Source organism: Panthera uncia, unplaced genomic scaffold, assembly GCF_023721935.1.
Source record: "Panthera uncia isolate 11264 unplaced genomic scaffold, Puncia_PCG_1.0 HiC_scaffold_458, whole genome shotgun sequence".
In the NCBI taxonomy this organism is placed as follows: domain Eukaryota; kingdom Metazoa; phylum Chordata; class Mammalia; order Carnivora; family Felidae; genus Panthera; species Panthera uncia.
In genome coordinates, this window is record NW_026059603.1 from 8385 (window position 1) to 24616 (window position 16232).

The following is a 16232-nucleotide window of genomic DNA, read 5'->3' on the forward strand; positions in this document are numbered from 1 at the left end:
GAAGGAGGTGGCGTTTGATGCAGGGTTTGAAGGACAGAGAAGACAGTGAACGTGTTTGGGTGGTGGGAACAGGATGACAGAGGCACAGACGCAGAAATGTAAAACATGCTTGTGGTGGCAAGAAGGCTCCAGGTTGAGGGAAGGGAGGGAGGCTGTGCTGTGGTGGAGCCCTGGCAGAAGAAGCTGTGGAGGATCTTGGGAGCTGCTGGCTGTCAAGCCAAGAAATTGCAGCTTTGCAGGCTAAGCACTGGACTGTGAGCCTGGCTCTGGGTCCCAACCTTGGGTCTGTTCTGACTGGGTTTCACTCCCTTGGTCCTACTCTTTGGAACTTTCTCTAGACAGCAATGGGAGCCATGGCAAGTTCTAGATCAGGGAAGTGCCTAGAAGTCACAACTCACAGAATAGTCAAGTTGACAGGTATACCATGGACCTCATCACATCTAACCCCTTCAATTTGTAGATGAGAAAACTGAAGTCCAGAAAGGAGAAGCAACTTGCCCAGCATCACACGGCAAGCCAGTGGCAAAACCAGGACTTGAACCCAGGTCACCAGCCTCTCTGTTTGGGGCTCCTTCCCCTCTGCTGCAGTCTGGGATATCATCTGGGGGACTGAGCTGGAGGAGAATAGCTGGAGGCAGAAGGCCACCAGGAGGCTAGAGCCCCACCTAGACCAGAGATCACAAGGTCAAGCAGTCAGAAATGTTTATTGGGCCCTTTCACCCTGTGCCCCATCTTGGGCCAATGTGAGGAGTCCGTGTATTGAGTACCCACACAGAGGAATGACAAAGAAAAGGAATGTGGTGGGCCTCAGGGAGGAGGAGACATGAGGCAGATATGGTATTCATGAAAAGGGGCATCAGGAGCAGACTTGGATGAGGATGAAGAAGGCCTCCGGGAGAAGGAGTGGCCAGTCACTTGGGTCCACTGTGGTTCTTGGCCAAGGTCTCCACCTCTTTCATGAACCGGAGACACAGCTCCTCTTCCCATGGAAGAGCAATGCACTGCACAGCCACAGGAAGTCCCACAGATCCTTGTACCGCCTGCTCAGAGAGAGGGTCAGTGGACTTAGAGCCTGCTTTCTGCTCACAGGTCCCTCGCCCAGCCTTCCTTGCCACCCATATGCATTAGTCCAAACATCTCATCACCAGTCTATATTAAGGCAGAGATGCCCTGGAGCTCAGAGTTCCAGGCTTCCTCAACTCTCAGGGAAACCTGGAAAACCTATTCTGACTGTATCGGTCTATAGTTCGCCAGGGCTAAGATGTAAAACTTGCTCCCCATGCACAGAACTGACTATAATCATAAAATATAAAACTGTTAATTAAAAAAAAAATTTTTTAAAGGGGCCACCTGGGTGGCTCAGTTGCTTAAACATCCAACTTCAGCTCAGGTGATGATCTTGTGGTTAGTGAGTTCAAGCCCCGCATCAGGCTCTGTGCTGACAGTTCAGAGCCTGGAGCCTGCTTCAGATTCTGTGTCTCTCTCTCTCTCCACCCCTCTCCCACTTGAATTCTCTCTCTCTCTCTCTCTCTCTCTCTCAAAAATAAACATTAAGTTTTTTTAATAAAAAGATTTAAAAATTAAAAAAAAATACAAAACTGAGTATCCACCTAATGTTCTCAGCAAAGGAAAGAAGAATGTGCAAATCCCTGATCTAGAGCCTAGTCATACTTCTGCAGTGAAGGGGGTACTTGGGCCTCAAACACAGACTTAGGAACATGGGGACTGAGCCTAAGTCCTGCCATGAAATTCAAACATAGGAATTCAAACGTGTTTTCATTGTTTTATGAAAGCCCTTATTTGCCTTCGCTCTGGAGCCAGGTCAACTGGCTTCAAGTCCTGGCTCCTCCACTTCAGCTGTGTGTGGCACTGGTCAAGTCTCTTAACCTGTGTGTGCCTGCATTTCCTCATTTGTAAAACCTCACGGGACAGTTACGGGATTTAATGGTTTACTATATATACAGCACTTTTTAAACAGCTCCTGGAACAGAGTAAGAGCTCAAGACACATTAGGTAGTATCCTTATTGTTATTTTCTCAGAATTCAGGTCAGCAGTTCCACTGGGTAACTCTAGCAATAAAATCAATTTCCAAAAAAGTAAGTTGCTTAATGTCTGACTCAGACACATGCATACCTTTCAGAGTCAGTCTCTCTCTCCCTCTTTCTCCCTGTCACCCAAGACAGGCTTGTCATTTTAGACCGTGCATTAAATAGGCCCATGGAAATATTTCCTTCTGTGAAGCTACCTCGGAATCAGTGATATAGTAGCATGTATTGTACACATCCTGTATACAAAGACTTATGCTAATTGCTTCACTGTTTTTCAGTGGAAACTTTAGGACAACCCTGCAAAGCAGATATTTTAATTCCTATTTTCCTGGCAAAGAAACTGAGGCTCAGAGAGGAGCAGTGTCCAATCCAGTTACATACTAAGCTCCTCACCAGGGACATTTGCCCCCCTCTTCCTGTCTCTGGGATTGACTTTTCCTAGGGAAGTGTCAAGAAGACCAGTGGTTTTGTTAAGTATTCTCCCACGGCAAGGACAGAGGCGGACTTGGAGATAAAACGGTGTGTCCTCCAAGATGAGATAACACTGTAGCAGAAGTGATAAAGGATAAACACTAGGAATGACTGGCCCCAACCTGCCCCAATTTGCCCGACTGGGATTGAGGCAAGAATCAGTCCTGGCTTGTGCCACTGGGGGAGAGGCATGGGGAGGGAAACTGACCCTCTGGAAATTTTTGTCGGTACTATCTCCGTAGTATCCCGTGTAGAAGGCCAGTTCCTCCTCGTCCTGCGGCGTCACAGTGGTGACCGGCACAACACCAGCAGGGAAGTTCAGGACGTTGTACAGGCCCGTGTAGGAGGCAATATCTGTAGGAAGGTCCAGGCAAGCCCAGAAAATCATCAGCCGACAAGACTGAGGTGGGGAAGAATCCTGGGTGAGCGCCCCCTCAGGGTCTTCCTTGGAACTGTAGCACTCTGGGCTTGCGCGGCGCTGGGAGTGCACCTGACAACTGCCTCTCGCTCACCCAGCAGTGGAGGGAAAGAGAGAATGGACGCTGCGGAGGCCTTACTCAGTGCCAGGCCCCGTGCTGGCCTCTTTCCACTGCTGATTGCTTGAGTCCTCTCCACCCCTGGGAAGTGGAGAGTACTCTTTCCTGTGTTCAAATGTGGAACCCGAGGGGGTAGACAGGTTAGGTGGTTTTCCACAGGCCACACAGCTGGTGGGTGACAGAGGAGTCAGCTCATGCCTGCAGTACACTGGGCTCCAAGATGGCCCAGGTGTGCAGGGCCACCCTGAGTTAAAAGGCAGCTCCCCTCTGCAACAGCCACCTGCATGTAGGGAGTGACTGTCAAAGAGGCAGCGGTGACAACAGAGGACATCAGTGCAGGGCCAGGTATGGGATGTGCCTTTGGGCAGCCACTGTGGGGGGACCCGGGGCAGAGCAGTCCAGGCTTGAGGTGGGTTTTCATTCTGCACTGAGAACACCTCTGAGACCTGTACCTGTGCTGGGCAGGGGCCCCAGCAGTGTCTCAGACACTGCCCTGTGCTGAGGCTGCATCTCAGGGGGGCTAGGCCAAAGGCACCTTTTGAAGTGAGGCAGCAGAAAGCATGTTACGAGTGAATGGATATGCTAAGTGAAAGAAGCCAGACAGAAAAGCCTTATTCCTTCGGATTCCATTTATGTGAAATCCTAGAAAAGGCAAAATTATAGTGACAGCGGATCAGTGGTTGCAGGATGTAAGGGTAGAGTGAACTGCAAAGGGACATCAGGGAAATTTGGTGGGTGATGAAAACATTCTATTTTTTTTTATTTTTTTTAATGTTTATTTATTTTTGAGAGAGACAGAGCACGGGCAGGGGAGGGGCAGAGAAAGAGGGAGATACAGAATCCAAAGCAGGCTCCAGGCTCTGAGCTGTCAACACAGAGCCCGACGCAGGGCTCGAACTCCCAAATGGCAAGATCACAACCTGAGCTGAAGTCGGACACTTAACTGACTGAGCCACCCAGGCGCCCCAAAATATACTTTTATCATGGTGGTGGTCATACAGCTATATTTATTTGTTAAAATTTATCAAATTACACTCTGAAAATCGGTGAGTTTCATTGCATGTAAATTGTATTTCAGGGGCGCCCGGATGGCTCAGTCAGTTGAGCGTCCGACCCTTGATTTCGGCTCAGGACACGATTTCATGTTTCAGTTCCTGAGATTGAGCCCCGAGTCGGGCTGACAGCATGCAGCCGGCTTGGGATTCTTGCTCTCCCTCTCTCTCTGACCTTCCATTGCTTGCACTCTCTCTCTCAAAATAAATAGATAAACTAAAAAAAAAAATGTTTAAAAAAAGTGAATGGGAGGGGCACCTGGGTGGCTCAGTGGGTTAAGCATCTGAACTCTTGGTTTTGGCTCAGGTCATGATCTCATGGTTTGTTCCTTAGTTTGAGCCCTTGTGTCTGGCTCTGCATTTGGCTCTGTGCTGATAGCACAGATTTTTCTCTCTCCCTCTCTGCCCCTCCCCCACATGCATGTGCTCACGCGCGCTCTCTCTCTCTCTCTCTCTCAAAAGGTAAAATAAATAAACTTTAAAAAATGAAAAATACAAATAAAAGGTAATGGGAAAAATTGGGAGTGTCTGCTAACAGGTACAGGGTTTCCTTTCAGGGTAATGGAAATGGAATTAGATAGTGGTGGTGTTTGCACCACACACTAAATATACTAAAAACCACTGAATTGTACACTGTAAAATAGTGAATTTTTGTCATCTGAATTTTATCTCAATTTAAGACGTTGCTTTAAATACTGAATGGTGACAGAGGTCAAGGCCTCAGAGGCTGTGGCAGGACTCTGAAGTCCTGGACTCTGGGTCTCAACTTCACTAAGACCTGGTGTCTTCTCACCTGTTCCTATCTCAGAATAGCATATATGGAAGGCGGGGTCCATAGCTGGCATCAGCAGCACATCCAGGTCCAGGGACCTCCACTTGGCTATGAACTTTTGCTGATATTCCTGCAGGGATAGTGGGGTATGGGAGGGGCAAGACCAGCAGAGGTCACTATTTGCAGGACAAGGTCAGGGGCTGCCAGGCCAAGTCCTGTTAAAGATCAGGAAGAATCCCCAGGCTGTAAGATACAGACTAAGCTATCTGGAGAGGGTCAGGGCCTTCCCAGGGGCCGAGGTAAAGGGATGGCAAGGGGAATCTCAAGCTGCAGTCATTTGGGAACAACATATCATCCTGGCCCCCAAGGAAATGGACTAAATTAACCTCCTGGGTCACCAAGCCTCCCCTTTTGAGTTTAGCCGGGCCTCCCCTGCAGGCTGGGACAGAGCTCCACTCCCTGTCTGGCTACTCCTGTCACAACCCAGGCCTCTGCTGCCCCTGTTCCATCAGTCCCTTGTCTCTTCAGGCACACATCACCTGCACTGCTGCGTGCTGCTCCCACAGTTTCTTGGGAGTCCTGGGGGAATAAGGAAGATTCAGAATTCCAAAGGTCAGCATGGGGGGACCCCCTTTTATACAAAATGGGGACATTACAGCCAAGAGCTAGAGCCTAGTCTCAGTGCAGGCTACAAATCAGCTGATGGGCTGGGATGACCCTTGTCTTATTTGCTGACCAAAATACCTTGCCTACCCAACGTTCCCAAGAGTACACACCCTCTGGTTGATGCCCTCCCCCCGCCACCGTCACCAGCCGCAGAGACTTACAGCCTCCCCCCCAGAACCACGGGTTCTTCCCCTAACCTGTGAGGCCCCCCAGTCAGCCCTCAGGCTGACCATTTCCAACCTTAACCCCAACCCCAACCCCAGCCCAAACCCAACCTCAGATTAGGCCCAACTTTTACCCTAAGCTAATTCTAACCAGAACTCAGAGCTTAACTCCAAATCAAACCTCAGGCCCAAAGTAGCCCCAATCCCAACCCCACTCAAAAGTCTAAATTTAACTAGTGTCAGACATGACCCAAAAACCTAATTAGATCCCAACGTCTAAATAGCCCTCACCCTCAGTGGATGCCAACTCTAGCCACATGACCCTCACTCAACTCCCCTACCCCATGGAAGATGCTTGTGACCTTGACCTGAGGAGACTAGCACTCACCCCACTCCACGAATCTCTTCACAAGTCTGGCTAGCTCGGGGTTCCTAGAGGAAGAAACCCATTCAGAAACCACAGGGCAACACCAGCCTGCCCAGGATGGGGGTCCAAGAAGAGCAACTCTGCTCAGCACACTGTCATGGAAGCTTCTACTCCTCCACAAGCCCTGAGCCCCCTCTTGGCCCCCACCCTTCCTCTTTTTTTTTAAATTTTTTTTTTCAACGTTTTTTTTTTTTATTTATTTTTGGGACAGAGAGAGACAGAGCATGAACGGGGGAGGGACAGAGAGAGAGAGGGAGACACAGAATCGGAAACAGGCTCCAGGCTCTGAGCCATCAGCCCAGAGCCTGACGCGGGGCTCGAACTCACGGACCGCGAGATCGTGACCTGGCTGAAGTCGGACGCTTAACCGACTGCGCCACCCAGGCGCCCCTGCCCTTCCTCTTTTTGAGATGCACTCCTCTCTCTGAAAGCACCCTTCTCTTTTGGTCCCCATCAGCCCTTTTGGTTCCTTTTCTCTAAGCCCCCACTACTCTCTGGGCCCCATCCTCCTCTCTGAGTCCTTCTCCTCCCTGGGCTCCTCCCCTCCTGAATGCCTCCCCACCTTGGTCCCATACTCACTGTGTACTTCAGGATCCAGGCCAAGAAACACTTGAGTAGGTCTGGCAGGCGGAGCCAGTTGATCATTCCCTTTATGCAGGGGTCCACAATGTCCCCCTCACTGAGGAACCACAGACACATATCTAGTCAGTTACAGCCTTTCAGCCATTGACTGGCTCCCGTACCCACCCAACTCCCATTCCAGAGGCAGGCCATGGAAGGAGGTCAGACCCAAAGAAACTCTTCTGTTTCCACCACCACCACCCTGGAACCATGCATGGTGAAGATGGAGCCCAAACAGCTGACTTGCCATTTAAGGTCACACAATTAACCAGAGGCACCCCACCAACCCAGGCCTGCAGTCCCCTTCCTAAGGCACAGGTTGCTGCCAGCCCCACCCCCAACCCTGTTTTCACCATGCCCCATGTCAGAATCCTGACAAACATACAGCTTCTCCAGAAGGGTGGCCCCTCCATCAGCAAACAGACCCCCCTCGAACAGGTGTTTGACAGCATACTTTATATGGGGGATGGAGAAGGGGATGACCTGAGAGACAGAGGCTGAGTCAGGGCCTGGGGCTCCTCCCACCCAGCCTGGTATTCTCTTTGCATCCTTCAGGATTTAAAGAGAGGATACCAAATCGCCGCTCATCTCCATCCACTCCAACCCCTCTGCTGCCATGCCCAGCCCTTCACCCTACACAGAGATGCCATGGCATTCAGGCAGCCGTGCCTGCTTCACTGGGATCCTGCCCCATGCTGAGTGCTTTACATATGTGAGCTCATTTAATCTGCACAGCTGCCCTATGTGGTAGAAAACTGAGGCTCCAGGTGGTTAAGAGACTGGCCCAAGACCACATAGTACACATGTGGCCAACCAGCAGTTCTCAAAGGGGAGACAGGACCAGGATAAGACATTGGAGGGAGGCAGGGGCTGGGGAGGGAAATGATTTTGAGGACATAGTTCTCCTTACAGCCATTTGATGGAGAAACCAAATCTATAGGAATTACAGGAATGAATCCCTGGTCCCCACCACTGAAGGGGGAGGATGCAAAATCTTGATGCCTTCCTCACAGGGTGGGGCCCACCCTGCCCCCACCTGCACCCATCAGTCTTCTCCAGGAAGCCTAGGGGAAACACAGTGATGTTAGCAGCTCAAACTCAGATATAACTTCCTTTCTCTCCAAGAATGGCCCAGCCCAGTCTCCTCGCCAGTCTGGCTTCCCTCCCCATCCAGGGGTAAGCAAGCCTACCTGATGTCCCGCATCCTGGAGCAGCCTGGAGGTGAGCCTCACAGCCCTGGCCATGCTAGGAGATGGCTGGGTGAAGCCATCTGTTTCACAGAAGCCAATTCGAAGGTGCTGGTTACTGGAGTATACCTGGGGGCAACAGGGGCTGGGTGGGGCTCTCAGGAGAGAGAACACCTCTTTAAGACTTAAGACTTGTAGGCTGGGACCTTGGAACACAGCTGTTTTCAACCCAGGGGAAATCTACAGAGGCTCCCCAAGAACTCCCTGGAGACTCTCTACATACTTTGCAGGCTCTAGGTCCTCTGGAGAAACTCCTGGAAGAACAAATGGATGACGACATGATGATTGGGTGGATGGAGTGGATAGGTAGATAGATGGTAGATAGATTCATGAATGAGTGGGAGGGTGTATGTATGAGATGGTGAATGGGTGGATGGGCAGAGGGTTGAATGGATAGATGGGTGGGTGGGAGAATGGATGATTGGAATTGAGTGGGTGGGCAGTTAAGTAAGTAGACGAATAGACACAAAGATCTTTAAGCTAAAAAAAACAGCCAGGAGACAATGGAGATGGAAAGATCACTAGAGACAAATAATAGATGACAGAAAATGATCACAGGTTAATTATACTAGGATGTGAGTAGGGAATCAGATGAGTAGACATTGAATGAATGGTAGACAGAGATTCTCCCTATGGAGAGGGTTCTGGAGCAGACAGGGCTGGGGTCAAAGCTTACCTCTTCCAGTTACTGTCTATGCGATCATAGGCAAGTTATTTCATTTCCCCTCAGTTTCCTCGCCCATAAATTGAGAAGCACAATGCTCATTCTATATAGTGAATATTAGGATGAACTACAAAGAGCCTGAACATAGTAGGTACCAATAAATTTTGTTGAATGAACTACTGAATAAATGAAGGCTGCCAGCCTGGAGAAATCTTCAGGTGCAACCTCTTTATTATACCACTGAGGAGACTGGGGCCCAGAGAAGAGATGTGACTTGGCTAAGGTTACCTAGGGGACTAACAGCCTCGTTTAACCAGATACCAGACTCTCTAAACCATATCTGCTGAGTGTATGTCTGTGTGTGTTGGGTATGTGATGATGAAGTCCCTCTCTGGGGGCAGTATTGGCTATGACTCCAAGTAGCTGAGAGGCCAAAGCAGCTGGTGTCGAGCAGGGGTAGGATGTAAACATGACTGAGCATAGAGGCTTCTTGGTCACTGTACCATGGGCTGGGAAAGGAGGTCTCCACAGAAGATGGTCAGATGGTAGACAGGTCAATGAGGAATGGGGGAGGGGAGAGGTGGCCTGTTCCCCAACCCAGCTCACCTCCTCCCTGAAGGGCATAAAAGGCACAGTAGGGTCCAGTCGGTGCATGTCTTCACTTAGCAGGGCTCGCAGACACAGGGCCAGGCTCTCCACATCCCGGGCCATGGGGCCAGCCACTGTAGTCACTGAACACAGAAGAGGCAGATTCCTCTCACCCTTTCTGCTCTGGGGACCCCCACTGCCTGGCCTCAGAGGGTGGAGCTCAGGACCGTGATCAGTGTTAAAGGGCCCTGGGGCCAACCTGGGCCAGGGGTTGAGGACAAGTAGCGTTGGCACACCAGCCAAAGTAGCTCTGATGCCTGAAAGAAGAATCTCATCTGGGGCCAAACATCTAAAGACCAGTAGGAGATATTAAAGCTAGATAGTAGGAAGCACTTCTCATTGGACTAGGGGAGGCCTGGTGGGATCCATTCTTTATCATTAAGTGGGGCTAATCTGTCTCAGATAGGGGCTGAGTGAAATGTCCTTGGGAGGAAGGCTGGCAAGTTTATCTTTGGGTATGGACACAAGCACAGACAGGAGCTTACCTGATTTCTTGCCTTTGACAGCACTGGAAACTCCAGAGAAGCTGCAAAACCCCCACCCAGAGCCCACCTCAGCACTTGAAGGGAAGGGCCTGAGTGCCCAGGCCTTAGCACCCAGCCAAGCACTCCCCCAGGGCCCAACACCCAGGAAGATGAGCTGCTTCAACCCTCCCATGACCCTGCTGCCCACAGCATTAAGTCTGATCTTTTTGACTGACTTCGAGGCTCTGGAGTATCAACTCACAGCTTCCCCATTCTTGCCCTTCGACACACACATATTACTCCAGGCAAAGTAGGCTGTTCACAGTTTACAGCCTTCTAGGTTCTACACCATCCCTGCATGTCCATCCTTTAAAACCAAGCTCAGATTCTGCCTCCTCCAGGAAGCCTTCCTTTCCCTTGCCCTGCCTCTGAAAATTTAAAGTCTAGGCTTTCAATAAATCTCTGCTGAAGAAAATGTCAGCTTCATCTTGTGAGTTCTGACAAGCTTTGACACTCTCTTAGAGCTCCAATCACTTTCTGACTAATCCATCTGCATATTTAAGAGCACAGCAGTGGGGGGGGGGGGGACAGGGACTGGGTCTGAGAGTGTTCTGTGTCCCCAGTACAGGGGCCACCACAGTGTAGGTTCTCATGGTGGGGCTGAGATACGTAGATGAATGAACAGAGGCAGATATGGATGGATAAACAGATAGCTAGATGAGTGGATAGATGGGGAGATGGATGGATGGATGGATGGATGAACAAAGGGAAGGAAGGATGTATATATGATTTTCAAGGGCTGAGATAGGTGTCCTTTTGCTTACTGATATAGCCCAAATAACTAGTACAGTGTCAGTGACGGAAGAAACACTCAATATATTTGTTAGATAAATTAAATGGTGGGTGAATAGTGAAGTTGATTGATGGGATGATGACTACATAGGTGGATGAATGGACAAAGGATGGATAGATGGAAAAACAGTTGGATCAATGAATGACTAAGGGAACAGGGAGGTAGATGGATAGATGTAAAGATGAATGAATTAATGAACAAATGAATTAATGAGTGAGTGGAAGGTCTATTCTGCCACCTGTACCAAACATGGTGTGTTTATCTGGGGCTGAAGCAGGAGTTATTTGAAGCCCTCCTGTCTTTAGCCACTTTCACTAGTACTGAGCTAAGTGAATAAGAGTGAGGGGCCTGCTTGGCACTACTCCCCCCACACCTCTGTTCCCCTACACTGAGCTGAGTCTACCCCTCCCCCCCGCCCCCCAGCACCAAGTACCTGAGGCGGTATCCTGTGGTCCTGAGGCCACAGATACCACAAAAGCTGGCTGGTATGCGGATGCTGCCAGCAGTGTCAGTACCCATGCCCAGGATGGAACCTCCTTTTGCCAGCAGGGCTCCCTCACCCCCTGAGGAGCCCCCTGGTGTCTTCTTTAAGTTCAGAGGGTTCAGAGTCTGTCCATAGATGGGGTTGCTGCAATAAAAACTGAGGGAAGCAGAAGAAAAGGGGCTGGGAGGTGAAAGTTTAACTGGGGAGACACCCCCCCCCCATGTAGAGACTGATCCCCCCAGGAATCAACCCCAGGGCTTCTTTGGCTCCCAAACTCCTCCCTGGGGCTGAGTCTCCCAGTCTCCCTTACAGCTGAGGTGAGGGCCTACTGCCACAGGAAAGACCAAGAGTGGACACCAACCACAACTCCTAACTTAAGGACAGGAGCCCACAGCCCTGCTGTCAGAATTGGGAGCAGGTTCCTCACAAAAGTAGGTACACTAAGTGCTGAGGGAGAGGAGAGAGAACAGGGAATAAGAAAAACAATTAGAGAGAGAAACGGGGATAAACACAGAGATGAAACTCTTCAGAACTGCAGAGTCTGAGGGCCTGTAGAGACTATGGAGTCCACCCAGACATTATAAGATGAGGAAGCTGAGGCTCAGAGGGCAGAAAAGACTTGCCCAAGAACCTTGATCCTCGAGATCTGCTTGACTGGCCCCCACCTCACCTTCTTCTCTGAATTGGGATTTTGTGTTGCTGTCAGTCCTGAGCCCAGCCCCAAACCCAGCCCCTGCCTACACACTTCAGAGACCTGTACATTGTCTGGGGGATGTTGGTCTTAACAAAGGGAATAGCTCCTTGAGCCTTGAGCACTTGCACAATGACCCCATCCTTGGCCGCTGGCTTCTCCAGGAACTGGGTCAGACCACATGTAGAATCATGGCCCTGCAAGAAAGTGACATTAACTCCAGCCCATAGGGGCCAGGATGAAACCATCCAATGGACAGACTCTCCTCCTTACTCTGCTCCCACTCACACACGTTGTCATGGCCTCAGACATGCACGCTGTACCCTTAGGGGAGCTCACGAGTGGCAGAAGAATATGGTGGGCAAGAGCTGGGTTCAGATCCTAACTGGCCACTTTCTAGTTCTGCATCCTTGATTAAGTAGCTTGCCCAATGTCACACAGTCAGATGCTCACAGGCTCAGTGGCATACAGGCACACACACAGACATGTACACATGTGAACGTACACCTCCCGGCTCACCTTGCAGTCATAGGGGTCCTTGAGGCTGACAGGGACCCCATAAAGAAGGCCTCTCTCAGTCTTCTTAAGCTTCTTCAATGCCTGTAGTTGCTCCTCACACTCACCCAGGAAATCCGTCAGGCAATTCACCTCCTGGTGTACCTTCAGTGCCTGAGCAACATTGAGGGAGACCAGATAAGGGGCTCAGGGTGAGGCCAGGGATGGGGCACTTAGTCACCCCAGCCCCTCCCACCACCCCAACTCAGAGCAGGATAGAAATGACAGATGACAGTGGCATGCACCCCTTCCCAAGCTAGCTGCAGCACCACGATGTTACACCGGACATCCACCTCCTCTGAGTAGGACAACAACAGGTGCTAGCCCCCACCCCACTCCTGACCCAGACCCCCACCTCCTCTAAGTAGCTACACAGGACGCTCTCCACACTGAGTTCTTCATCCTGCAGCTTCTGGACCAGTGTCTCCAGGAGCAGCTCCAGGATGGGCTTGGGGTCCAGGGATGGCTCCTGTGGAGATGGGAGGACAGAGGTCAATGACTGATCCACTCCAGTGCACTCCTACACACTCAGCATCACATCCCCACACTCCACTGGATACACAGTTGCACACACAGCCATGTGTTCAGCACATGATCCTGTGCTTCTCCTTTAGCATGAAGAACATTTCCTGATCTGTCTCCAGGTTGGCATGAAAGCCCTACAGGGCACAGATGTTTCCTCTGCCTCTGCCTCTCCAGTGCCCATCTTGAGGCCTGGCACAGAGGAGAGCCTGCTCCTCATCTTGCTACCCAAAAAGGGCACAAGTGCAGTGAGAGTGACTCTATATGCACGTTTTGGAACTCAGGGGTTATGGAACTGAGGCTCATCTCTGTATGGTTTGCCTTCATGGGGCACCCTGGCATCCCACCTTTCCTTCCTATCCAGCCCTCCCACTTCTGGTGATCTGACCTGGGAAAGGGCAAGATCCAGCATGAGTGTCAGGAGATCTGGCACCCAGCCTTGACCACACACAGGACTGGTCATCTGGGTAACCCAGGGTTGATCCCTTCCCCTCCCACGACCCAGGTCTCTCCAAAAAAGAAAGGACTAGAAGCCAATCATGATTTACCCAGCTACTCCCCTCAGAGTATGAGGGGAGGAGTGACACCAGCCCCTCAGGACTCTTATCAGAGGCAAGTGTGATAAGACAAGGACCTAGAGCACAGCAGGCACTCAAGAAGGTGAAATAGTCTTCATTTGTCCTCCTGGCCCCCAGCTGAGACCCTGATGCCTACAAGCTGGAGTGGGGGCTGGGTGGGAAGACAGCACAGTGGGCCTTTTTTGGTCCTGGAGAGGGGAGGTGGCAGACAAGGGGATTTCCCCGGAGGTTAGTGCTCAAGTCTTCTTGGTTGTTAAATCTCTTGGTTTCTTCTTAGTCCCCATCTTACTCTCCTCAGTAGCATCTGACTCTTAGGCACTTGCCTTCTGGAAATTCTCTGTGCCCTCAACTCTCCTGGCTTCCTCCTGCCCCTGGGTGGCTCCTTCTCAGTCCCCTCTGCCCCTCTTCCCTCCTGTAAATAAATGTTGGTGCTCCTCAGGATTTGGCCTCCTCTCTCCCTACCTACCCACCCTCCCTGGGTGACTTCAGCAGCCAGATGTGTCCCAAGGATGCCCCGATTACCCTGTGACTACAGCCCAGTCCTATTTCCTGCCATGCCTCAGACCCATTTACTGATCCACATATCCATAGGCACCCCAGGATTCATTGTTTTAAGACCAAATCTGTTCATCATGAAATTCCCAAGTGATGATGCTCATGTCAGAGCAATAGTCCTCAGAATCATCCCGGGTCACTCCCTTACATCCCAGTTCTGATGATAGTCATAATAGCTAATTTCAATCACATGGAAGATGTGTTATTACACTTAATATGTTCTAGGCCAAATTCCAAGCATTTTACATATAATAGCTCATGTCGCTCCTTATAACAACCCAAGGAGGGAGGGCATATTATTTTTTCATTTTACAGTAGAAAAGACACTGAGGCACAGAGCTACTTGCCAAGGACACATAAGCCATAAGTGGCAGAGCCTGGATCCACACCAGTCTGGCCCCAGTGACCATTCTCTTACCCACAAGTACTGCCGATAGGTGGTTCTGCCTCCTTCATATCTTCCACCTCTGACTCACCAGACTCCTTGCCTAGAACTTTCTCTGTCTCTCAGTTTTCTCAACAGCCTCCTCACTGGCCTCCCTGACTCTAGTCTTTACCCCTGCAGCTCAACCACTTCACTACAGCCTAGGTGATCCTTTTCAGATGCTGTAACACCATATTTCCCAATTGCCCTCAGTATAAAGTTGTAAAACCATTCTCCTCAGTACGGTTTACAGGGCTTTCACCATAAATGTATAATGTGTGTTACAAACCAAGATTCACATGTACTGACTGCTTACTGTGTGGCTGGCAACCATGTTAAGCACTTTGCTTGCACCATTTCATTAAATCCTCACAAAATCCCTTGGATAGGTGCTTTCATTATCAATATTTCTACTTCACCAACAAGGGCAACACAGAGAGGTTAATTCTGTGGCCCAAAGTCATAAAAGTGGAGAGACTTAAGGTCTACACCACCCCTAATGGCTCCTGGGGAGGGAAGCTTTTATGATGAAGCACCTCCTGGGTGCCAGGCACTGTACGAGGCCCTTTCGCTGCCTGGATCCCTGTAGGCCCATTTCACCAGCCTCCTGTTTCCCTGCCCTACTTCTGTATTCTGCTGCTCTAGCCACACTGCCCATTCCCTCCACTCACTGTGCCATTTTGTCATCTTGTGCCTCAGCTTGGAATTCCCTGCCTGCATGCCACAAAGACCTTCAGAAGGGCCCAGACCTGGATGCCTCTAGAATAGGGTGGGCATTTGGCTAGAATGCACCTCTACAGCCGCACTGTGGCTGAAATACTGAAATCCTCCTGAGTCACTTAGCAAAAAGCCACTCCCATGAGTACTCCACCACTCCCAGCTGCCCTAGCCCCTGCCATGGGATTCTACCTTCTCTTCACAGTACAGCAGGTAAAAGGTTAATGCCCAGCCCAGCAGTGACCCTCTAGGCATAGTCTCTGATTCGATTCCCTCAAGGACTGTGCTCATCCCTTGCCCTGCGGCCCCCAGCCCTAAGGAGCCCCAGTAGGGCCCACCGAGGACCATCGCAGCACACACTGACCCACAGGCACCCACCAAAACTGCATGCCCATCCCGACTCCTACATATCTACCTGGAGAGGTGGCCCCCTTGGTGGCACCCTGGTCGGCAAGTGCCCGATGTCCATCTGGACCCATGAGGCTAGTGCTCCCCTGCAGTTGTCCCCACATGGCCACTTGTAAAAATGGCAGCCTCTCAGGGAGCTGGGGAGAGGTGCGAAGAGCAGGCAGAGGGCACTAATGGGGGCCACTGGAGGTGACTGCTGGGACTGCTCTTCTGCCAGTATGGCAGACGCTCCAATGACTTGGTGGGATGGGCGGGGCTCTCAAGGGTCCAGCAACATGTTCACCAACTTGGTTGAGTGCCACTTCCACCTAACAGAACAAATTCACTGAAACTCACTAAACGCCCACTCAGCAAGGACATTAGTTTTATTATTACTCAAGTGAGAGCTTTCATTTATATGGTGCTTGTTAGGGGTGCCTGAGTGGCTCAGTCGGTTAAGCCTCCAGCTTCAGCTCAGGTCATGATCTCACAGTTCGTGAGTTCAAGCCCCACATCAGGCTCTCTGCTGTCAGCTCAGACCCCCCTTCGGATCCTCTGTCTCCCTCTTTCTCTGCCCCTCCTGGGCTCTTGTGTGAGTTTTCTCTCTCTAAAAACCTGTGTGCCAGGTGCCACTGTAAACACTTATGAACTTGCTTGAGTACTATAACTATAATCATCACCCCAT

The 16232-nt window shown here is 50.7% G+C and overlaps 1 protein-coding gene across 1 annotated transcript; it reads right to left on the minus strand.

Annotated features, from left to right (window-relative positions):
* Positions 1-698: 698 nt before the first annotated feature.
* On the minus strand, positions 699-15555 carry LOC125918120 (fatty-acid amide hydrolase 1-like). Its single transcript, XM_049624161.1, has 12 exons — positions 15499-15555; positions 12720-12884; positions 12329-12478; positions 11873-12006; positions 11068-11274; positions 9803-9843; positions 9276-9400; positions 7836-8074; positions 6717-6816; positions 4902-5010; positions 2729-2874; positions 699-1040 (listed from the first exon to the last, which is right to left on the minus strand). Exons 1-12 carry the CDS (start codon positions 15553-15555, stop codon positions 912-914), a joined length of 1602 nt encoding a protein of 533 aa, XP_049480118.1. The 3' UTR covers positions 699-911.
* Between the last annotated feature and the right edge of the window lie 677 nt (positions 15556-16232).

Excerpts from the sequence above, each read along its gene's own strand:
- LOC125918120 (XM_049624161.1), bottom strand. The coding sequence starts at position 15,555 with ATGGGCATGCAGTTTTGGTGGGTGCCTGTGGGTCAGTGTGTGCTGCGA. Across the intron at positions 12,479-12,719 it reads TGTGTAGCTACTTAGAGGAG|GCACTGAAGGTACACCAGGA; the intron begins GTGGGGGTCTGG and ends AATGTTGCTCAG. Across the intron at positions 9,401-9,802 it reads TGTCAAAGGCAAGAAATCAG|TGACTACAGTGGCTGGCCCC; the intron begins GTAAGCTCCTGT and ends TTCTGTGTTCAG.